The sequence below is a fragment of the Podarcis pityusensis genome (assembly GCF_964106645.2).
Source record: "Podarcis pityusensis genome assembly, chromosome: 12".
NCBI classification, from domain to species: domain Eukaryota; kingdom Metazoa; phylum Chordata; class Lepidosauria; order Squamata; family Lacertidae; genus Podarcis; species Podarcis pityusensis.
The window spans coordinates 10027738-10052962 of NC_138037.1; the positions used below are offsets into that span (position 1 = coordinate 10027738).

Below are 25225 nucleotides of genomic sequence, written 5' to 3' on the forward strand. Positions count from 1 at the left end.
GAAACTATCGAGTTTTTAGTTTGCCTGGATGAAGGTTAAGATGAAGGAATTTAGGGCATCACTCAGCCATTGCCGGCATTAAGATTCCACACACTATTTCCTGAACAGAATGTATATATACATCATTGGCTGGCTTGGAACTGATATATATGTGTGTGTGTGTGTGTGTGTGTGTGTGTGTGTGTGTCTCAAATGCATAATATTAGAAGAAGAACAATGCTTCGATGGTCAGAGGGGAAAACACACACATACTATATATGGATCCTTCTGTGTGGGTGGACATTACGGTTTCTAGGAAAGAAGCTTAAAATTTCTGGCCTGCCAGCCTGACAGTGGAAAATACATCTTGATTGAGATATTAAGGGTACATTTAGTAATAAAATGGAGTTTAAGATTTATGAGTCAGCCTAGATTTATGAGATGTAAATAGCAAAAGGCAAATATGCTGTTTGGCTTGGAGGGAAGCAAAACAGATCAATAGCTGGATGAATCTGAAGTTTGCCATCATTGGGAGGGGGTACAGGGATTTTAAACCCCCAATTGAACTATTTTGGGGGGAAGCCCCTCCCAGTGCACTTGACCCAAAAGCCACAGTCTAGTTTTGCTAGATATCCTGCGACTTGTCTATATATTGGGTTCCAGATACCTGAAATATTGTTCCACCCATTATATACTGGGGCTGTGCCTGGGTGGATGGGTGGAATCACCTGCCCTGCTCTGGATTCATTCAGTTTGGGTTTTTTTAAAAAGGTTTTTTAAAACCTTTAAAAACTTGATTTGAACCGTATTTTAAAATTGGTTCAGGAGGGGAGTTACCCTGCTCCTTAGGAAGTGGCGTCCCCTTTGTGCAGTGAAGCTGCTCGCGAAGGAGAAGTACCATGCACAGACCAATTTTCTTAACCATGGCTTATGCTCTGTAGTACATGTGAACGAGACCATTCATTAAAAATAAAACAGGCCCTGCGCACAAGTTTGCAACCTAATCGTTCACAGCACTTCACAGGGAACGTCTCAGTGATCGTTGAAGCAATTCTGAAAGGTTGACCGGTATTATTACAGGTAGCTGTGAGGGGAAGGAGAGCTTTCCTAAGGTCACTCAGTGACTTCATAGTCAATAATGGTTGAGGGAGACTCTGCTAGTTCTCTTGACAAGTGACAGGAAGTTTTTGTCTGCGATTGTCCTGCGATGGGAGTTTCTTTGCAATCTCAAAGGCCATCTGGCCTCACCTACATAATTTCCTTTCTGGCATCTTTTCTGCATTGCATGAGGCAGTCGGAATCCTTGTGACTAAGGCTTCCTTGTCGTTTGAAAGTCTGCCTTTCGGATCCAATTATTCCGGCTAGAAGTGCCGGCTGGTTTTGCACCTCGGCTTGAGACGAGGCTGAGATACCTGCTGGAGGGGATGAGCGTTTCTTGATCGGTGGGAAGCCTGTTTCTGATAAATCTGTCTGGAAAGGTAGGAGGCTTTTCTGCAACGCCAGAAGTGGGACAGAAAGTCAAGGAACATTGAGGGTCTGGCAACTGCTGAGTAACATCCCTGTGTGCTCAAATGCTCCCACATCACAAGTCCTGACAGCTGGCCTTTAGCAAAGGAATCTCAAATCACATTGTTGGAAACTGTTTGCGTGTCGAGGTCCCCAGGGCCACCCCAATAACTCACACATCACACAGAATTTTTTGTTTAAGATTTTTGGCATAATTTTGGCCACAACTTTATTAAAATACAAATTTGTGAGTGGTTGCTTAGGCACTGGTTGCGACTATCTGCCCCCACCATGGGGGACAGACTGACATTCCGCACGATGCGAAAGTCAGAATAGGGGAATACACTTGGGGGTAGCGATGGAGCAGGGAACCTGCCCTCACCCCAAATGCAACCAGGAGCTCATTGCTATGGCCCGAGCCCCCTTGACAGAGTGGACAAGCAATAGTTAGCCCCCAATTCCTTTAACGGAATCCCTTGCAGCAGCAGCATTAGAGGGGCAGGCACAGCCAATCCATGCCCCTCAACCAACCAACCAACCAACCCATAAACCAATGCCTAACCGCAACCTTACAAGTTGTGACGATTTGCTACGCAGTAGGCAAAAACCAAATGGCCCCAGCCAATCAGCCAGATGGACAAAATTCCTACTGGGCCCCTGCCCCAAGAGCAGATGACCCCATGACTGGCATAGCAAGGTCAAAGCGAACAACCCTAATTCTAGGGGGGGGGGACGGGCAATCCGATGCACAGGCGAAAAGAGGAAGCCCTAGCCTCGTGGAAGGAGTTTTAGTATTTCTGGCTGTCAATCAACAAATGGCTTCTTCCCAACAACAAGGGAAGCCCCAATCGCATCAGTGGCCAACGATCAATTAGCCCGCCCCCAACTTTGGAGTGTCCTGGCGGCCCCCACCGCAACACGTGCTCTCCATGAAGGAGAACACGCTATGTCAAGGAGAGAGAACTTGCAGTAGTGCAACACTGGTTAAGCCTTTTTCTGCTGAGGGGGTTTGTGGTAGCTGAGGCTGGTTGAGGCCTTGCTTTTAGAGGGAGGTTAGTCAAAGTGAATTAAAACTGCTTGAGGCCTGTTTTTGTGGGGAATTGTGGCAACCAGGATTGGCTGAGGCTGTGTATGTGTGTGATGTTGTTGAATTTGATATAACAAACCCACTCAAACCCTTACAGACCCTCCAAGTGCCCCTATATTCCAAGGACAGTTTTGGATTTACAGAAGCTGTCCTGGTTTTGGATTTGATCCCACAATGTCGTGCTTTTCCTTAGAATGTCCCTATTTTCACTGGATAAACGTTGGCGGGGATGACCTTAATGTGTTCACAAGAGCACATGGAGACTTCAGCTTCAGAGGAAGAGTTGTGGGCACCTGCAAATGCAATAAACATCTTCCATTCTTCTTTAAATTCATTGTCGTCTCTTCCTCTTAGTTGTATTGTCAATTTTGCCATTTCAGCATATTCCATTAATTTAACTTGTCAGTCTTCTTTAGCTGGGACACCTTCTTTTTTCCAATGTTGTGCTAATAAAATCCGTTCAGCCGTAGTTGCATACGTAAACAAATTCTTTCAGGAACAAAGGTCTTGACTGCGAAGTCTGTACCCTTCATTGCTAGCTTTCTAATTCCAGAGAGGTTTGTTGTTTTGTTTTTCTTTTTGGGAATAACTATCCATGGTGAGAACCCCCATCTGCCGACTAAAGCGGTACAGTCTCTTTTACCACCCCAGGGCTCTACCACTTCATTCCGCTGCGTTTCGTTGACAAGGCCCTCATCCAGCCCATAAGTGGAAGTGTCCCCAAATAACAGCCCCTTGTTTTTGTGTCAAGCTAGAGTGATTCCCCCCTTTGAATGGAAGGGGGACAGCTAGCACCGGCGTTTTATCTTTTATCTCTCCGTAGCTGGTATGAGGCTGCTTTCTGAACATTCCTTCCTGCCGCGGTCATGCTGTTATGCTTTATAGGCGCCTTGCTACAGCCAGAGACAGCTAAGTTCCACTCAACACCATCACACCCAACATCTAGCTCCCTGGAGGTGGGGGAATGGATGGGAAGAATACTAAAAAATAGAAGCTGTTTGTTATTGATTATCAAACAATGCAGCTTATCTGGAAGCAAGTTGCTGTTCGGGTCCCTTTGTATTATTCATTGCTGAGATGAAAGACTTTCTTTCTTTTCTTTTTAGCAGAACTTTCAGCTCAAAATGAGGGTGCAAAAGATTCCCGGATTTTCTTTCTTGCTCATTTCACTTGCATCCCGGCATTTAGTCTGTCGAAGGCCACCATTTTTTCATGAGTGAGGGCAGGAAGTTTGACCCTCATTCTGCCCGGCTTCAGGGTGGCAACCCATGAAAGTGTAGTGTTATTCTGAAGCCAGTCAAGAGTGAGGGATTATTTTTATTTTTTTAAGAAAGGCGAGCAAGGATATTGCTCTCAGGTTGGCACCACCATGCAACAGCATTCTGAAGACAGAATGAGGGTAGCGACTCCTGTCCTCACTCTACTGGGAAAAAATGGCAGCTGTTATCTCTTAAGATGCCAGGAAGTGCTATAGGAAGTTCACCCCCTGCCCATTGCTCCCCTTCACTCCCCCCCTTAAATATTGTTCCTGCAAATAGATGGTGAAATATGGAGGGATAGCATTTTGGCTTAGCCCTAACTAGTTGGTGATGGAAGTCATGGGCCAGAAGAAATCCTTAAGAAATGTCTCTGTGGGCTTTTGTTTGTTTGTTGCATCTCTTGACTATGCTGTGAACACAAGGAAAAGCCAGATATTTCCAAACGTAGGCGCGAGGAGGTGCGCGAGGGGTGACACCAAACGCAGAACTCTCTTTCCCTCTTTCTTGCTCTTCCTTGGTTGGGCAAATGTGGTGCCAGGCGGACCATTATCTTGTATTTCGTTTCATTTCACTTTTAATTTGTATGCCGCCTTTCTATATTACTACACACAAGGCAGTTTACAAGCTGAAGAAACAACAAAATAAACAGCAAAAATCACACACCTAATAACAATCTGATCCGATACAAAAAAAGGTCACAATAACTTTAAAATAAGCAACTCATATCAAATAAAGCAATGTTCAATGATCCATTAGTATATAATAATAAACAGTAAAATTAAATATAGCAAATAATACAGTGGTACCTTGGGTTACATACGCTTCAGGTTACATACGCTTCAGGTTACAGACTCCGCTAACCCAGAAATAGTGCTTCAGGTTAAGAACTTTGCTTCAGGATAAGAACAGAAATTGTGCTGCAGCAGCACGGCAGCAGCAGGAGGCCCCATTAGCTAAAGTGGTGCTTCAGGTTAAGAACAGTTTCAGGTTAAGAACAGACCTCCGGAACGAATTAAGTACTTAACCCGAGGTACCACTGTAATTGAACAGTTTACACTTAACAATTATAATAAAGAATTACTAAACTATAATTAGTAAAAATAATGGCAAATCACAATGCATAAAATACCACGAAACATGCAAAATCATGTAAAAGGATCAAGGTGAGAAACAAGGATGCACAGCTTATAAATTTGTTTTTGTTTTTGTTTAATAAATACCCATGCACTCCCTTCTTCCCCACTGCTCCTGCTGTTCTCAAAGTCATGGTCTGGGAAAGGCTCCTAGGGCTGGAACGGGTGGGGAAAGGCAGGTGGAAAAAGCCTTTGCCTGATGGACAGCACAAGCTTTTCTCCCCTCACTTGTATACAGGCCTCACCTGTGCTTCCCATAGAAATCCAGCCCCTCTCCTTATCTGCAGAGCAGCAGCATGAGGAGTCTGTGTGCAAGAATCTTATGCAAGAGGACGCCACCTCTATGGGGGCAATGGACTGGGAACTGTAGTTTGGGGAGGATGCTTAGTTTAGAGATCGCGGCTGCTGCCTTCCTAAAAGGGACTGCCCAAGGTATAGGTTCATAGGGTTGACGTTGTGGTATTGTTTTCATATGGTCCTCCATGTTGACAAAATGCAACCTTGCATGTAGAAAACTAGTACATCTGGGTGAAAGATTCTAGCCCAGTGCTAGCCTTCTGTGTTGCAAGGAGTTTTGCACCATTCTCCACCTACCGTAACCAGGCCAGGGAAAGATCTCAATTTCTCCCAAGCTCGCTGCACCTTTTGTGAAGGAAACGTGCTGGAAATAAACGCAGACTGTCTTTGTGTTGCAGATAACTACTTCAAAAAAGAGGGCACCATGGATGCACTACTTTGTGGCAACAGCACAGATGCTGGGTAAGTAATATTTGATGATAGTTAAGCAAAACCTAGCATTATTACACCTTTTTAATGAGGTAGCACTTCATAGTTTCTACGTTGGCACTGGCATTCCTTCTGTCTAAATTATGTTTCTAAAACAGTAAAATACAGCCTCTATAGGAATGTTGTTAAGAACAGAGCTAATGAAACACCCATGCTAGGGCTTATTTATTTTATAATATATATATTTATTTTGCCCCTCTCCCCCTCAAATATAGTTATTAGTTCAGCTCTGTCCTACTTACAGGAGAATGGAGATTTCCCCTTCTAAGGGTCAGCAATAATAGACATGGCGGTGGTGGTGAATCTTTCAGGCATGATAATGCAATTTTCCAAACAGTGGGGGAGGAAGAGTGATGTGTCTTGCCAGTTCAAAGCCGCATTCTTTCGGAGTCTTATTACCAGTTCTTTCTTTAGCCATTCATTTCTTTTTTCCTCCTGGAAACTTGATAATGTATTTGATGTTGTGGATTAGTGCCTTTTAAAAAAAAAATAATGAAAAAAATATGAAAGAAAAAGAAAGGGGGGGAATAAAAGTGAAATGTGGGAGTGAGACATCAGAAATACAAGGGAGAGACTGATTGATGATTAATTCCAGTGTTCTCCCTCGGGAGATGAGGGAACAGGCTTGTGTTCTTTAACATCCATTGGAAATCACTGAAATGGCAATTGATTCTGGAAGTCTAAAAACTGTGGCTGCTTCGGAGACTGACGGGTGCCCTCTTAGGAACATAGGAAGCTGCCATGTGCTGAGCCAGATTGCAGGTACTAACCCAGAGTTGCCTACTCTGACAGGCAGAGGCTATCCAGGGTTTCAGGCAGCAAGCTCTGCCCCTGAGCTACAGGCACCTGAGGACTCGTCTGCATGTTCAGTGAAGGAACTTTTGCCCTCACCGGTTCTGGAAGGCTCCTATAGAAGAGTCCCGTACGAAACAGAGACTTTGTACCTGCCCATTAGGGGAAATAGGAAGCCCCGAACGTATATTTTTTAGATGTCTTTTTTATGTTGAGATCCATTAATCCTTTGCTGAAGAGGCTCTCCGATCTTTCAGACAAGTCCAAACTTAATTCTCTCATCTTAGGCAAAGATCACAAGATGACCTGGCTGGTAGCCAGATTCTGCGCCCAGATTTGTAGGCACCGCTCTTCCTCTAGAATAAAATAGCTCACTAGGGAAATGCTGAAGTCGCCCTTTGGGGTGCCTCAGGGTCAATTTTTTATGGTAGCCCAAATCTCAGTTGTACGGGTGTATGTATATATCTCAATTTTAACTCATGAGCTTATTGCTGCAATCTGCTCCAATTGTATATTTTATCTTTATGAACGTTGTTTTTATTGTGTTATGTTACATGAGCTGGTCTTTGACCGTAATAAATTATCTATCTATCAATCAGTGAAGGAACTTAGCGCAAGGAAGCATTGCAGGAGCAGACTCTGTCCTCACACTACGCATGTTCCATTCAAACATCTTTAATATGTCTTAGTATATGTGATGCAATTTCATTGGGGATGTATTTCACAAAGAACGGATGGTACTGGAGGAAGGAGGTGGCAGTTGGCAATTGGCAGTTGGGAGTTGGCAGTTGGAAGTTGGCAGTTTTTCCCATTAGCTCTATCCTGACTGTGAAGGTGAGAGCAGTTTGTAAATAATACTTGTTGTTCAAGAGTTGGCAGCCTGAAAAGTAAAGATTTGTTTTCAACCATTTGTGTGTTCAGACCCAGAGACCTCCCCCCTAAATAAAGACACATTTGACTCCAATTTTAGTTTGGGTTTTTGGCAGAATTTCGGCCACAACTTTATTGATTACAGAAAAGTGAGTGGTTGCATAGGCTCTGGTTCGACTAGTTACCTACACCCTTGCAGGTAGCACTGACCCAGAGCTCTATCATAGGTCAGCCAAGGGTGAACACCTGAGGCAGGTGAAAAGCCTGGGAACAGACTCTGTTCACTCCCCAGATGCTCCCCTGGACTCAGGCATGGGCACAACCCCCTTTTGGGGGTTGACCAAACCAAGTTGAGTCCCTGGATTCCTTTAACGGAATACCCTTCACATAGGGATGGCGAAACCGTTCTCCCATCCCTATCACCTGAACCAGAGCCTATCTGCAACCTTACAGGTTGTGACGAATTGCTATGCGGCAGGCGAAACCCAAACGGCAACAACCAATCAGCCAAGTGGGGTAAATTCCTGCTGTGCCCCTGTCCCAACGACAAGCGACACACGACGGCATAGCAAGGTCATTCGCAAAATGCCCTAAAATTAGGGAGAGGTGGGCAGGTGTTCCAAATGCATGCGCTAAAAGAGGAAGCTCTGGGACAAGTGCATGGGTTTATATAGGTCCCTCGATCCGATTAGACTGTACCCCATTGGCCAGATTAAACCCAGCAACGAGGGACCTACCAATATGGTGTTGTGGCTATCCAATAGACCCACCCACAACCAGGAGGTCAGTCTCCAGGTCTCACAGCAACACGTGCCCTCTTTTAGGGAGGACACGATTTGTGTAAAGCATATACAGTGGTACCTCGGTTTTCGAAAGTCTCCGTTGACAAACGTCTTGGTTTTCAAACGCCATAAACCCCGAAGTAAATGCTTCGGTTTTCAAACACGCCTTGGAAGTCAAACATGCCACGTGGCTTCCGTACTGAGTTTCCCATTTTGAGGCTTCCGTACTGAGTTTTTGGTTTATGAATATTTCGGAACTTGAACAGTTTTCCAGAACTGATTACGTTCAAAAACCGAGGTAGCACTGTGTATATTTAGAGTGGTTCTCAAACTTAATCCGTTCCAGAATTCCATTCCAAAACCAAAGCGTTCCAAAACCAAGGAGTGCTTTCCCATAGAAAGTAATGCAAAATGGATTAATCCATTCCAGACTTTTAAAAACAACCCCTAAAACAGCAACTTAACATGAATTTTGCTATCTAACAATACCACTGTTCCATAAAATGAAAGCAATAAACAATGTACTGCAGTCACACAATCAATCAGTAGCTGAACTGGGTTCCACACAGTCACAAAAACAAAACAAAAAGAGCCGCAAAAACAAAAACGCAAAATAAATAGCAAAAACAGACAGACCTCAGCGTAACCCTCAAAACGGAAGTGCGGCACTCAAATCGGAAGCGTAACACTCAAAATGGAACATGTTTGGCTTCTGAAAAAGTTTGCAAACCGGAACACTTACTTCCAGTTTTGCAGTGTTTGGGTTCTAATTTATTTGAGTACCAAGGCATTTGAGAACCAAGCTACCACTGTAATCACAAATAACTAGCATTATATGCTTGGCACCTCCCTCCCTACTGTCAGGGACTACCTTGCACAGATGTTCATCTTAATGAAAGGTGGTACCTACACGTATGAAAGAGCACGTTTAAAAAAGTAAACAATATGTAGATTTCATTCATGACAAGTCTGGCCTCTCAGGGTTGCCACCTTTCCTGTGGCAAGGCTCCTGGGCCTTTCACAGCTGCAGGGCACGCAAAAATGCAACAGGTGAAACTCCCACTAGCAGGCCTGCATAGCTCAGTTGGTTAGAGTGTTGTGCTGATAATGCCAAGGTTGCAGGTTCTGTGCCCGTATGGGACAGCTGCATGAATTCATGCATTGTAGGGGATTCGACTACATGACTCTACAGTTCTACGATTCTAGGTTTTTGGCTTCTTGCCCGTTTTGCCACGGTTAAAAGTGCAGGAGTGCGGGCAGGGAATGGCAACCTGGAAACCTGTTTCTATGTGCACTAGAGAGGCCTTTGCCTTCTGCCTCTTTTGAAATTGTCAAGAAAGCTCGGTTGGCAAATCCCAAGGAAAGAAATGAAGCCACTGGGGCAACTTGGAGATGTAACAAGAGAGCACCTTTGGCAACGGCATCCTAGCTATGGTTGCTATAGAAACCTTAATTGCCATTATCCTCTCTTGGACCCTCATTTTCATTTATAGATTGAGACCAAAGTAAATTTTATGTTCTATAGGACGAAACATCTTTCTTCCCCGGTTTCAGATGTATTGTTTCACCTCAAGTCTATAAATACGAGTAATTTAGAAGGAGAACGAGGCCTTAGAAAATTCTCCAGTGAACCTCAACGTTATTTTTAAAACCTCTTTAGGGAACTATTTCTGTTGTTGTTGTTGCTGCCGCTGCAGCGTTTCATTAGAAAATCCCTATTAGCACATAAAAAAATTTTCAGGCACCTGTTAGACACTCTGCAGAGGTAGAATTAAAGCAATGCTTTTTGCAGTTAGCCCTAAAGCCCTCTTGGAATATGGTGTGTAACGCAAAAGAGAGAACCTATTTGTTAAGAGTAGCTAGCCATTGTTTAATCAGATTCTGGTGCCTGGAGGCAGGTGGAAGGGTGACTTAGCGGGTGGAGCTGGCCGGATTCAGGCAGGTCATGTGAGTAGGGATGCTTGAGAATTCGTTCTTTGCAAATTCCAGCGTCCTGCTGGGTCCATCACATTCTGTTCCTGTTTGTGATCCTAGCCAGGTGCCACCAAAGAGCTCACAAACAGGGAAACTGCCATCCCCTCCTGTTTGTCCCTTGTGGTACTTGGGGATACAGTGCGTCTCAACATGGAAGTTCCACTTCGCTATTACGTTTAATGGCTATTGAGGAACACCCTCCATGAATTTGTCTAATCCTTTTAAAAAGCCATCTCAGCTAATTATGTTTGCCTCATACAGTAGAGGTTGATATCAGGGATATACAATCTCTGTTGCTGATTTGACAAAAAAGGCCTTTAAAAATAAATAAATGGCCATCCCGCATTGTTGAGTACAGCCTGATTGATGGGTGGGCAGACTGATGCTGTTAACTGTCCTTAATCAATAGCACTGTACTTTTTTATTGTGATTAATCATATGGTGTCCTGTGGATGTTCTTCTGGAAAGATGCTAATGGGAAAAGTTCGCATTGCCACTCCTTGTATATCAGAAGATTTTGATAACATGACAGGCTCATTCCTTCCCCCATGGCGTATAAATTGTCCAGAGTATATTTGCTAGAAAATCCAAAAGCAGAGACTCAGCTAAATCCTTTTGGATTTTGTAAAGAAGAGCAACAGTTTTCCAGCTGCATTCCAGGGAACCTAGGGGTTTTTGAGGGTTCCTCAGTGGGAACATGATTCCTGAAAGGAAGATTGCCCAGCCTCACACTTTTCGAAGCAGCAGGATAAGCAGAACACAATTATCCTTTGAAATTCGTATTCTCCAGATTTTGCAGTGCAGTTCTCCAGTCAAATATTGTGTACAAAAATTTATATATTAGGGCAAATTGTGTATAAAAATGCATACATTTGAGAAAATAACATACAAGTTCCATGATATTAGGGGATATGGCTTGCAAAAAAATGTTGGGCATTGGAATAAATTCTCACCAAAATGCTGATCCATTTTCATGACAAAAGAAGTAGTCACAAATTGCTACAGAAATGTGGAGAACTGAGTTTAATATTGGGGACATGAAAGAAATCAAAATGGGCGGATTCATCCATCCCTGTATGTGACCTGAGTGATATTTAATGTTCTAGGGGCCTTGGATAGAAAACAGATCACTACAGTGGTACCTCAGGTTACATACACTTCAGGTTACAGACTCGGCTAACCCAGAAATAGTGCTTCAGGTTAAGAACTTTGCTTCAGGATGAGAACAGAAATTGTGCTCTGGTGGCGTGGCGGCAGGAGGCCCCATTAGCTAAAGTGGTGCTTCAGGTTAAGAACAGTTTCAGGTTAAGAACGGACCTCTGGAACGAATTAAGTACCTAACCTGAGGTACCACTGTAGTTGAGAGGCAGCAGAAAATGATGTGGTAGAATGATAAGATGAAGCCATTGTTACATACATGTCAATTCAGAACTCTATCAGGGGAGGGAGGAGCGATATCTTTTCTAGGACTGTCCAGACCATGGAGCTAGGGGGTGGCAGGTTGGTTCAGGTGGCAGCATTTAGGGGACAAGGGAAGTCAGGAATTTTGGTTGCTGCAGCAAGACAGAGAGGTGTTGCCTCTGGCATGGAAGGATGAGTACCAGTTGCTGCAAAGTTTTGTGTGCCAGTGCTGTCCATTTTTTATTTATTAAAAAAAACCCCAAACATTATCCAATGACTCCGTTGCCATCAAACTTCCAAACTGAGCTGAGAGAACTTTCCCCACCAGTAGCCTTTATTGCTTATTGCTTCTCTTCCTGCAGTTCTTGTCCAGACAATTACATCTGTCTGAAGGCTGGTGACAATCCTGACTTTGGGTACACAAGCTTTGATACCTTTGGCTGGGCCTTCCTCTCCTTGTTCCGCCTCATGACGCAGGATTGCTGGGAACGCCTCTATCAACAGGTAGAAGACTGATTTGTCTGGTTGCTTTTGTTTCTGGATAACCTTCTCCTTTAACACATCACAGACTCTATGGGCTTTCCATTTAGGAAAGGAGGAAACTTGTCTCCCAGGTACAAATTATTATTATTATTATGCTATTTATCACCCACCCTTCAAACTTAGGTGGGTTAAACAATTAACACACAATATAAAAAACAGTTTAAAGCAGCTTACAATCACAAAAATAAGGTGGGTTCTAAAAATATACACTCCAGGTGTCAAAAGACAGGTTAAAGCAGTGAGCCTTTAGCCTTTGCCAGAAGCTGTATAATGAAGGTGCCACATTAACTTTCCACAGCTTAGGGGCCAACACAGAGAAGGCCCTCTCCTGGGTTGCAATCTCCCCTTCAAGCTTATGGGGGTGGTAGAACAACCAATAGAGCCCCCTCCACAGATCTTAACATCCTACGATCTGAAGGGAAGGAGACGGTTGTTCAGGTATTTGGGGCCTAAGTCGCTTATATCATGTCCTAGGAAAGCTGAGACTGGGGAAATACCTGGAGCAGGAAATTTTCTCCATTTCTGCCAGACAAACAATGTCAAACTCAAATATGAATTTCCCAACGTAGTTTGTGGAATACATTTGTTGTTCCTTCACTATCATTTCTCACAAGATAAATCCCATGGTATATGTTCTTTCCAGCCATTTATTTTGACTTGTTGACTCAGTCATAACAAACATGAAACCATATTGTGTTGCTTCATAATAAGACTGGAAGATCAGGTGCATTTAAACCTATCTTATTAACCAGCCTGCAAATTAAATCTGAATTGTTAGCTGCAATGTGAACCCTTGAATATTTGAAGAATCGTTTGTTGACTTGTGACATATAAAGTCATCATCTTTTTATAGTCCACTTTATAAACTGAGAAGGAAAAGGCACAGTGGTGAACTCAGCCGGCTTTGTGTATTTGTCAAGTCATGAATTGGCTCCATTACAGGGTCACAGGGTTGCAAGGGCTGCTGGTTTCCTGCGGTGTAATCCTACGTAGCTCTATGTGATTGTCACAACCATGTAAGTGGAGACAGTCACGTGGAATTTTCCTATTTAATTGGCACCCACCTAGGATTAAGGGTGCCCGTTGGGTGAGGAAAACCCATTAATCAGCCTCACCCATATAGCAGCATTGTTCATGGGGAAATGGCTCTTTTTGAACAATAACACAGGAAGCAGTCCATATGCCAGGCTTCACTGAACCTGAGGACCTCTATGCTTACAGCTATTTCCCCATTTTATGCACTGGGGAATATTTTGCACACACAGAAGTGTGGCCTCAAGCATACGTGATAAATGGGCCAGCTGCGAGAGCAGAAACAACAGAATAGAATAGAATAGAATTTTATATTTATACCCCGCCCATCTGGCTGGATTTCCCCAGCCACTCTGGGCAGCTTCCAACAAAGTATTAAAATACAGTAGTCTGTTAAACATTAAAAGCTTCCCTAAAGAGGGCTGCCTTCAGATGTCTTCTAAAAATCTGGTAGTTGTTCTTCTCTTTGACATCTGGTGGGAGGGCATTCCACAGGCCTTCTTTTGCACCCATGGAGTTCCATGTACATACCAGAGCTCTGCAAAATGTAAAGTTCTTACAACAATAGATGCATTGATTCATGAGAGCAGTTTAGTGCACACCGTTGGCAAGTCTTGGGCACATCAGTGTTAAATTCCCTTGTGAGCATTGCCATGCTTAAGTGAGAGGCCCCACCTCTGTGAGAGCATCTGCTTTGCACACAGAACATGGCTGGGAAAGACCCATGGCTGAAATTCTGGCTAGCTTCTGTTAGCCATTGTAGACAATACTGACCTATATGGACTGATGGCCTAACTTTGTGCAAGTGAATTAGTGACCAACTTTCAGACCATGCTGCCTTCGCTGATACCTGCCAGTGATTGATGCTTTGTAAGCAGAGGCTAAGTGGATTTGCTTGTAAATAAACGTTCGTGTTCCTGTGGAAATAATAATTTCACTTCCTCAATTTTATCCGTGTGTTGCTGTTCTTTTGTTTCAATAAAATATTTTTAGGTTGCCTGGTTGAAAAAAAGTTTTCTGGTTGGCTTGCTAGAAACATTAAAACAAGAAAATATTCAAACCTGTAAAAATAAATGCAGTACTGCCTGTGCAGCTGACATTCATTTCAGAAAGCTTTAAACAAGCTAAGTGGCTGGGGTGTTAGTAGAGACATGTGATTCTATAACCAGGAACCAATCCCTAAGGCAGGGGTGATGGAACTCCAAGCTTGTGGGGTCTGCTTTGTATTTTCTTAGACCACTAAGGCCCACCAGAGAATCATGGGATTGTAGAGTTGGAAGGAACCATGAGAGTCATCTTGCCAACCCCCTGCAATTGTCTGACATGGGGCTTGAACCCACAGCCCTGAGATTAAGAGTTCCATGCTCTACTGACTGAGCTATATCAGCCAAGTGCAAAATATTGGCTTAGAAAGAGAGGCAGGCATAGAATTCAGCAAGAGGACACACTGGAGTGCCTTTCAGCTCAGGACGCTACCAGAACTGAGTTGCAGTGTTTTGCTCCTCCTGATTTGCCATATAATGAACTTCCTGAGCCAAGCAGGCTAAGGAAGACCAATACATTGCATAGGCTCTTGACCTATCACAAGAACAGAAATGAAAAACTGCTTGTCCCTCCCACCAACCAAGCTTTCTTCATTTCAGCAGCCTTATCTGAGAATGCGAGAAGAGTTGCGTTTGATAAACACAAAGGTTAAAACTAGCAATTCATTTTAATAATGAACTCTCCCCTGCTCTCTCTTGGTCTTATTCAGACGCTTAGATCTGCTGGCAAGATCTACATGCTGTTTTTCATGCTGGTCATCTTTTTGGGCTCCTTTTACCTGATCAACTTGATCTTGGCTGTGGTGGCCATGGCGTATGAAGAGCAGAACCAGGCCACCATTGCTGAAATGGAAGCGAAGGAGAGGAAGTTTCAAGAAGCCATGGAGGCTCTCAAGAAAGAGCAGGAGGTCTGTAATCATTCCAGGGGGTGGTCTTGGAGGAGCCCATGTGGTGTTGTGTTCCCTTCATCTTTCTTTTGACAGCTGAGTTACGTAATTGGCAAAATCACGTCGTTCCAATCCCTGCCCACTGTGGTGTAGTGGTTAAGAGCAGTGGACTCGTAATCTGGTGAACCGGGTTCGCTTCCCTGCTCCTCCACATGCAGCTGCTGGCTGACCGTGGGCTAGTCACACTTCTCTGAAGTCTCTCAGCCCCACTCACCTCACAGAGTGTTTCTTGTGGGGGAGGAAGGGAAAGGATAATGTTAGCTGCTTTGAGACTCCGTCGGGTAGTGATAAAGCGGGATATCAAATCCAAACTCTTCTTCTTCTTCTTCTGCCCCTTCATTCAGCCCCTCCTCCCAGTCTCCTCCTCTGACCTCTCCCACCACCAACGCCCAGGCTCTGAGCCTTCCTCCTCTGGGGTTTCCCTTTGGGGTACCCTGGCTGGCACCTCCCACCACTCCTTGTCATCCAGCCAGCCCCTGACAGCATCTCCCACATGCAAACCTCGCTCTCAGCCATTCCCACCAACTTTACCCACAATAACATAGTTAATTCCCAGCCAACCGCTTGTCACAAAGCAAAGTCTGATCTACAAAGAATCCCTGGCAGCATTAAACGTAATTTACAGCTATTAACCCACCTCCACCTAAAGCAATACAAAGCTGTACACACAGCAACATAAAGCATGCCTCCCACCCAGATTGAGCCTTTCTCTCTTTCTGACAGTTCAGTCTCTCACACTGAGTGGTACTAAGCGTCTTTATAACGTGCACAAACCTCACAGCCCAGACTCCCTCACCCTGGGCTTTCTTTCCTATCTGTGTGCAAAATATGTCACCGGTGGAAGCAGCTCTTAGTATCCCACTATGATGCCATGTGTTAATTGGCAGTGTGTGTGAGTGTGTTTGTGTGGAACACAATCGGAAAGAGCCAGTTGGTTTATTATTATCATCATCTTTAAAGATATTCCCATGCTCAATAGAAGGAAATTAATGGCTCTTCATTCAATATTTGCTGCCCTCACCATTAGTTCAAGTTAATTAGCATTCTTTTTAGATTTGCTGTATTGATCTTGCAACTTCAAACAGCCATTAGTATCCCATTATTCAACAAGTGGAATAATAGACGGGGGGGGGGGTCAGCTGTTTAAACACTGCCAATGCTCTTCTTGTGCAAATAAAGAGGCTCACCAACTGTAGGCCAGGAGCACTGCTGCTGAGTAGAATACTACAATGGGTCTGATTAGCGTGAATGAAGCTGGCGTCAATTGTTGTGGGATGGTTTGTTCCTGCGGCTGCTGTGGGTGGCTGTTAATTAAATCTGATTTCTCTTGGGGGGCGGGGGACAGTATCCCTCAAACCTTGGAGGTGAGAACATATTCAGTGGATCAGATCATCTTTCTGAAGATGCAACTGTCCTGAAGACCCAGTTTGTGGTATTATGAGGTACAGTCATACCTCGTGTTGCGTTTGCTTCAGGTTGAGTGTTTTCAGGTTGTGTCCCGCAGTGACCCGGAAGTACCAGAAAGGGTTACTTCCAGGTTTCGATGCTCGCGCATGCGCAGACGCTCAAAATGACATCACGCGTATGCGCAGAAGTGGCGAATCGTGACCCGCAGACGCGGCTTGCGTTCTGCTCATGCTGCGAACGGGGCTCCGGAACGGATCCCGTTCACAACCAGAGCTACCACTGTACAGTGGACGCTCGGGTTGCGAACATGATCCGTGTGGGATACACGTTTGCAACCCACATCTGTGCATCTGCGCACGCGTGGGTTGCGATTCGGCACTTATGCTTTTGCACATGCGCGACTGCTGAAACCCGGAAGTAACCCATTCTGGTACCTCCGGCTTTTGGCGGTCCGCAACCGGAGAAAATGCAACCTGAAGCGGCTGTAACCCGAGGTATGACTGTATAGCCCTTTTGAGACTATACCACTTCATACATCAAATGAGTGATTTGAATGTTGCACCACCTTAATTTTGATATCAGTTTGGGGGTGGGGGTCATCCTAGATGTAACCCTGATAGCCTTCCAATTCTCAGGATCCTGTATCTGTGGGTAGAATATATAAGAGCAAGCTTGCCAAGCCAGGTTCTTACGCCAAGGTAATGTGTTTGGGCTGGCTAATTAAGTACCGCAATTCGGCATAACCAAAGAGCTGCGTTAAACCCGGGTTCAAATCCCTGCTTAGCTGTAAAGCCCATGGGCGAATTTTGGCAACCTCTTGGCCTGACCTCAACACACAGGATTGTTGTAAAGATGAAATTGCAGTGAACAGGATGTTTAGGGTGGTGGGTGATCATCACGCTGAGCTCCTTGCAGGAAGGATGTAATAGGAAAATAAAAATAGGTCCCCCTCAACAACAGACAAGAGGGTACAGTCCAGAATGGTGCAATCTCTGTCTCCCACCTCATTTTACATAATGGGAACATTGGTGTGTGACTGGGGGGGGGGGCAGGGGGAGGGTTATGACACAGTTAAGGATGCAGTGCTGACCTCTAGCCCAAATGTGCATTTTATTGTCCTTTTCCTAGTTATTGGCTTCCTTTTTCATGATTATCGCGAGGTGGAGGAGTTGGTTTCATTTCCAGGCTGTGTTGTAGCAACATCATTATTATTATTTTTACTCTCTCTCTCCCTCCCCCACCTAATTTTGGCTTCTGCTCCATTTCTAGCACCTCTTGGTGTTATCAGACTTTTCCTGCAGCGATTTCTCCAGATAGCTGGCGCAGAGGGCATGCTGTCCAGGCATGCAGAGGAGAAAAGTCTATCTTATCTGTGTATTATGTACGTGTGGGCTGGCGTGTGTGTGTGTTTGTGTGCTTTAAGCCCATGGTTTGTGTTTATCGCTCTGGATCCCTGGTCACAGCAGGTTCTGTCACTTTGCAGGATAAGATTTTGCTTGCAAAAAAGAAAAGGAAAAATCTGTATCAGCAGAAATAACACGGGCTGTTGCTTCTGCTTTCTTGGGAGAAGCAGAGATTTCCCAGAAAGTCCAACTCCATTGCCCTCGTGGTAGAGAGCTTTGCCTGTGCTCAAATGCCTCAACATTATCAATGTTGGCTCTAGACTCTTGAACATGTTTTTTTTGGGGGGGGGCAGTCTGCAATGCCTCACACTTGAGAATCATGGCAGTAGATGATGGGATGGAGTCAGGATTCAAGTTCCAGCCAAGACACAGGTTTTTTGAGTGCCCTTGGTCATAGTACCACTTCACCCAGTTCAGACCATTATTGGGCCAGTGTGGGCCGGTTGTGTTGTCAAGGAACTTTGCAACTCTCACCGAATTTCAAATTGAAAACTCAGCTCACAACTAAATTAGGTTTCATCTTTAATATGTAGGGAAACGTTTTCTAAGCACTATTGTGATTTAAGGATTCTGTGAAACCCACTGTGGGGGGAAAATCACTAGCATGTTGAATCGTGTTTAGTTTTCTTCAAGTTTTGCTTGGCAAGGAATGCTGAAATTGGTTTGAATGAGGCTAACTCTATAAGTTAAAGATATCTCTCTCTCTCTGTGCTATATATATAAAGTGTTATATAAATATAGTTTTAAAGGTAGCATATTTCTGTTTTGTTCCTCTGCCCCTTCCAGGCATTAGCCCGAGGAATCGATTCAATGTCACTTAGCTCATTTGAAATGTCACCTTTGGCATCGAAAAATTCCAAGGAACGAAGAAGCCGGAGAAGAAAGAAGAAGTCCTCAGCGGGAGAAGAGGATGGGGAAGATCAGAAGGGTCCAAAATCTGAATCGGAGGATGGTCAGCAGAGGACGGTTAGTCTTTCTAGGGGTAAAACTAGGCCTTATTTCACCCAGGTCAAAGACCCAGTTTGGCGCCCCCCCCCAGGCTGGGCGCCTCAATGCTGCCCCCCTGGAGGCTTCACCTGGGGCAAAGAAATCCTGGCTAGCCCCCTTCCCCTGTAGCTACAGCTCTGAGTCTTTCCCAAAAGTGGCAATAAAGGGGAAACTCCTCTCGAAAAAGAATCGCTCATCCTGGAGATAGGAAAGGATTTCCCTCCAGGCTGGATCAGTACAAGGGTTGCCAGCCTTTCTAGGTCTGTGAGCATGTTTGGATTTTTCAGCATGTGCCCTGGGCGCACCCACCTCTCTGGTCACTTCTCTGCCCCCCCCCTTTGGATCCGCTTACTTTAATCCTTGACCTCCAGGAGAAGGACTTTGTCACATACAGTATCAGGAATGGGAAAAACCATCCTCTGCCCGGGGCCCTGAACAGCTGCTTCCAGTTACAGGAGACTGTACAGTGATACTTCAGGTTAAGAACTTAATTCATTCTGGAGGTCTGTTCTTAACCTGAAACTGTTCTTAACCTGAAGCACCACTTTAGCTAATGGGGCCTCCCACTGCCGCTGTGCCGCCGCTGCTCGATTTCTGTTCTCATCCTGAAGCAAAGTTCTTAACCCGAGGTAATATTTCTGGGTTAGCGGAGTCTGTAACCTGAAGCGTCTGTAACCCGAGGTACCACTGTACTAGGTGAGGTGGACCAGTGGTGTGATTCAGGATCAGGCCACGTTCCTGTGTTCATATCCACAGTCCCACAAGCTGAACCTGTGCGGTATAGATAGCGCTGTGAGACAAGCAGAAAAAAGAAGAAAAATAGCCATGCTCTGACATGTCATAAAGACGACCGTACCAGCGAGTTTTAGAAACTCCCCTTGCTGCGCATCCATCTCTTTCCCCGGGTGTTCCAATTTTCTGAACTGGACAAATTAACAGAGGCAGTCTGTCTAAAATATCCAGATTCTTGGCTGTTAGCGGAGTTAGCACTAAAATCGATCTGCACGCTGAAAGCCCTGCAAATGTTGGACATAAATTTGATAAATAAGCAACACACGCACACGACTTTGAGAATGCACCCAGAACTACTGCTCTGTCTGTGATATATGAATGGGTTTTTTCCTCCCCACTGTGTTTATTTTTCGAGAGCCTTCATTCTTCTTGCTTAATTGAGTGGGTTGCCTCGCTAATTACAAGGTTGTTAAAGCCAAAGCGGCTGCATGAGCTGCTCTGCTCTGCTCTGAATGGGTTTTTGGCATGCTGAATGCAAAAAGAGAGAGAGAGAAAGAGTCAGACTGGACGTGAAACAAAGCAGCACGTTTCTCAGCATGTTCCTCCGACTGATGAGTCGTCTTTTTCATTCTGCATCCAGCAATTTGTCATCTAAGCAAAGAACACAAGGAGCAGGGCTGGGCTTACAGTGGGCATTTCCCTTGCGAATGGGTGCTCAGCACCTTTTGAAAGGGGTGAGGACAAGTTGTCTTAGTGCAGATCAGTTCTGACCCACCCCCGTTCCCCAATTGTACTGGCAAAAGGAGTGGGAACCAGATTCTTTGCCCCTTAACAACCAGAAAGATTCACTTCTCCTTCTATGCCATCATTCTGTTTCATTCCTTCCCCCTCTTACTTCATTGCATCATGGGACCAGTTCACGCAGTTGTGTTGGCCACTAAATTTTCACCAAATATTCCATGCGTACAGTGGTACCTCGGGTTAAGTACTTAATTCATTCCGGAGGTCCGTACTTAACCTGAAACTGTTCCTAACCTGAAGCACCACTTTAGCTAATGGGGCCTTCTGCTGCTGCCGCGCTGCCGGAGCACGATTTCTGTTCTCATCCTGAAGCAAAGTTCTTAACCTGAAGCACTATTTTTGGGTTAGTGGAGTCTGTAACCTGAAGCTTATGTAACCCAAGGTACCACTGTACCTGCAAATGTGGAAGTAAAACAGCGTCTGTTGTCTTAGAGAAGAGCCAATGTTTCTCTGAGACAATGCCTGTGGTTTTTATTTTATTTTTTCCTCAGCGCCCCCACCCCCCCATTTCCCTACCCTGGGTATTCTTCAATGTCCCCTTGTGTCAATTAGTCTTGGCTCCCAACAGGATGTTTTCAAACCTGATTACATGCAGAGGGTGGAGAGATGAGGGAAGCCTCCCCTCCCCATGTTCTACGTTTGACCTGCTGGCTGGGAATTGCCCACTCTTTTGTTCTAAACCAGTGGTTCTCAACCTGTAGGTCCCCAGATGTTGTTGGACTACAACTCCCATCATTCCTAGCCAGCATGACCAGTGGTCAGGGATGATGGGTCCAACAACATCTGGGGACCGACAGGTTGAGAACCACTGTTCTAAATTATAGCGGTTGAATTAGACACCCTCTCTGACTCTGTGTAAATGCGTAGTAACATTCGTTCCTTTCTATTCCACCCCTTGTATTTCTTTCCTTCCTCCGCCCTCTTTGGCTCCTTCAAGACTGTGCTGGGTTTTACTTCTGGGTCCATGGAAAACTCTGTGAAGCGCAAGGCCAGCCATGGGAGCGTCTTCAGCTTCCGGTTGCGCAGCAGGGACCTTGGCTCGGAGGCGGACTTTGCCGATGACGATATCAGCACCGTCGGGGAGAGCGAGAGCCAGCGTGGGTCCCTGCTGGTCCCCAGGAGCGGGAGGAGGCTGAGCGTGCAGAGCCAAACCAGCCACAGCTCTCCAAACTACACGCAAAATGGCAAGAGGAACAGCTCGGTGGATTGCAATGGTGTGGTTTCGCTGATTGGAGGAGGAGGAGGAGGAAGCGCGGACCCAACGACTCCGACAGACGTGCTGTTGCCACCAGTTATTACGGAGAAACCTGGAACAGGTGACACGGTGGGTCTACTTATCATTGTATGTCGTGTTCAGATTCTCTTTGTCATCTACCAAACCAAGCACAGCCCTGTGCTGCGTTGCAACTGCTTGTCACGCTGGCAGAAAAAACCCCCAGGAAGTTTCTAAAACCTTTGGTGGGACACCATCCATGGCTGCTAAGGTGTGTTAGGTTTGATGGATGCAGTCCTGGGCAATGTGTTACTGCAGCTACTAGGGGTTGAAAGTGAGAATTCCAATGGCCTAGTATCCCCAAACACACATCTCTGTTGCAATGGACCCTTAGAGTAGCATAAGCCAATATGGTGTTTTCCAGATGTTGCTGGACTCCATCAGCCCTAACTAGCATGGTCAGTAGTCAGGGATCATGGGAAATGTAGTTAGCCCAACAACAACATCTCAAGGGCATCATATTGGCTGCCCTTGCCTTAGAGATATTTGCAAGCTTGGCTAGGATGACTTGGGGATTAGTGGCTGTCTATGCTAAAAAAAATTCTGAAGCTTACTCTTGAAGTGGCACCTCTGAGGGCCAAGGATGCAACATCCAGTTTTATAAAAGCCCCTCTTAGCATCCTTTTATCCCGGGTACCTTCTGTCAGGAGCCTGTCCTACTCTCAAGTAGGACCCTGGTAGAGACACATGCCCGAGTGGCATGTTCTCTCCCTCCTGGTTGATCGTTCGGGATCTTCAAAAGCTTTCTTCTGCCCGAACATCACAGCAACTGATGCCAACAGACAATCAGCACACTTAGGTATCCGCAGAGTTTGCGCAGAACTCAGTAGCTCAGCATTTGGCTAATCTACATTTATTTACATATAAAATACTCAGAGCATTCTGACTTAGCTCCTTCCTCTTTCCCATCAGACAGCAAAAGAGAAAGAACAAAGGACATTAGTCCCACTTCACGGAACACAGTAACACAAACATCCTGTCTCCGTCACTTCCCACTCTGTGGAGTCAAAACATACACCATCATGTGATAGACAAAAATCCCATGACTGCAATCACGGAGCAGGAATCTTAACACCATCTTCCTGTCTTCCCTGGTGTTTCCCCTCTTACTTTGCTTTTGGTTCTGTTCCAACCTTCAGCTGATCTTGCCAAAGTTTAGCTTCCGAGCCCTGATCTTATAATGCCTTGACTGGCTCTGTCCAGATTGATATTGAGAGTTCCAGAACTTCTTTCTTCTTGGGGGCTAGGGCTGGGGCTGGCATTGGGAAAATTATTATCACATGATTACTTGTAAGTTCCATCAGGATTGTGAGCTACTTCTAGTTATTCCGTTGCTGTTGCTGTTATTTAAGAAAAACATGGTATTTCTATAAGCTTCATTGGAAGTGCATCAAAATTAAAAAGCTCATGCTCTGCGTCTGTCAAGTTCCATATTGACTTATAACACCCATGTCAGGCCATGTTGGCTCTGTAGTAGGATGCAATAGATACGTAGTCTGACACAAAAAAGTGATGGCCAAATGGTCCAGAGGCAAGAAATGTGTTCAGGGTTGGCCTGGAGTTCATGTACTGGGCTAGGCAGACAGGAATCAAGAGCTGGAGTCAGAAGACATGGCCATGGGTGGACTGAGGTCAGATACCAGATCTAGCAGGCAAGTCCCCGAATTTCTGTTGCTACTCAATGCAATGAATTATTGAGGAGCTGGCTTAGAAGGAAGTCTTACGAGCCTCGGTGGCCCTCCGTTGGCATGTTAGCTCAACTGGGATCAACTGATGGACCAGTACTGAAGCCTAGGGGCACCCATAGCTCTCAGAGCCCAAGCTGACTGAGGGACTAAGGCAGCCTTTCCCAACCTGGTGCCCTCCAGATTTCTTGAACTGCAACTCCCAACAGACCTAGTCATTATGGCCAAGGGTCAGAGACTGAAGGAGTTGTATTCCCAAACATCTGGAGGACAGCAGGCTGCAAAAGGCTGGATTAGTAGAGCCTGCTGGCGACTCCCTCTGTCTGTGAAGTTTGCTAACAACTTATGAGCCATCCTTTATTTATTTGTAAACTCATTAACACAGTTTCTGAACCATATCTGAAGAATGCAAGCAGCTTAGCGATGGCAATGACAGTTCTTCAGTTTGCTCATTTACTGCTGCTGTTCCTGAAAGCTGAGAGTGCTGCTCTCGACTCCCACTTCAGTCAGCAGGAGATGAGAACACTCAGCCTTCCCAAAGAGGTATATTGGTCTAAATCTTGCAGAAGCTGATGGGAAACTTCCTGTTACTTTTCACATCAGCCCTATCCATTCCAGACCTTGAAACTATTGCTTCTCCCCTGGTGCTACTTTCTGTAGCATCCCCCCCCCTTTTTTTTACAAATGTCTGTTGAAAATTGGAGTGGGCAGCCAGCAGAAAACACTCTTGGCACCTCTGTGGTTGTCTAGGAAATTTCACCGGGGCACTATAGCAACAGATGCTCACTTTCGTGATGCAGAAGGAAGGGTGTTCTTGCTTCTACGAAGCACGTTTGGAATCTAATCTATTGAGGCCATGTGAAATGAGCTAAGAGCTGCAAGCTTGTGACTTTGTACAGTTACTCTTTTTGGAAAGATTCAAATAACCCTACTAAAAAAAGGAACACATGAGTGTGGTTCAGTGTTGTAGCAGTTGTGGTTGAATTGTTTTTAAGGACTTTCTTCCACACTGGGCGAGCTCTCCAGATGTTGTTTGATTACATTGTCTATCGAGGAGTAGTGAACATAGTGCTCTCCAGATGTTATGGACTAGAACTCCCATCACCCTTTGCGATTGTCCCTGCTGGCTAAGGCTGATGGAAGTCACAGCCTCATTTGCTGCCCTTGATCTTCATTCTACCCACATCAGTTTCATACTAGTTGAACCATCATGACTTTGCATCAGTTGAACCGTCATGACGTTCTCCAAAAAATTATGGGAACTGCAGTGTAGATAAGGGTGCTAAGAATCTGTTGGGGATCTCTAGAGCTCCCAGGGATCCGTGCAGAGGGCATTTTATTCATAGAATCATAGAAATGCAGAGTTGGAAGGGACCGTGAGAGTCATCTAGTCCAACCTCATGCAATACAGGAAACCTTCACCCAACATGGAGCTTGAACCCATGACCTTGCGATTAAGAGTCTCATGCCCTACTGACTGAGCTATCTTCAATATTTGGAAGCAACATTTTCACCACAAAGATTCTAGACTGCTGCGGCTGTTTGAGTTCTGGGAAGTGATTTCATAGACTTTTCTCGGGCGAAGTTGGATGATTGTCATCTTGGCATGAGTCTTGGCAAATTCTGTGATTAGATGATTAGAATAAGCTCCAGTTCTTGCTGGAAATGTTCTACTGCATGTAGAGCAGATACAATGGGAAGCATTGGATAGTTGCATGGGAGTGTTAAGAGAAGGATAATTTCCAGCTGGGACTTAACAAGGACAGCCTTGGCACTTTTGCCGCCTGAAGCAAAACAATGCCA

At 45.1% G+C, this 25225-nt stretch overlaps 1 protein-coding gene across 7 annotated transcripts in view; it reads left to right on the forward strand.

Moving 5' to 3' along the window:
- The window catches only part of LOC308459004 (sodium channel protein type 5 subunit alpha-like), a 294603-nt gene that overhangs the window by 136970 nt on the left and 132408 nt on the right, over nt 1-25225 (forward strand). For 6 of the 7 annotated variants that reach the window (XM_080973958.1, XM_080973961.1, XM_080973959.1 and 3 more), the window contains exons 8-12: nt 5660-5723; nt 11932-12073; nt 14898-15095; nt 18731-18910; nt 21402-21788. In XM_080973958.1, coding sequence (XP_080830084.1) covers nt 5660-5723; nt 11932-12073; nt 14898-15095; nt 18731-18910; nt 21402-21788 — 971 coding nt within the window. Of the gene's footprint in view, nt 1-5659; nt 5724-6001; nt 7377-11931; nt 12074-14897; nt 15096-18730; nt 18911-21401; nt 21789-25225 lie in introns of those variants that run through there. The other variant, XM_080973964.1, reaches the window with a different exon arrangement.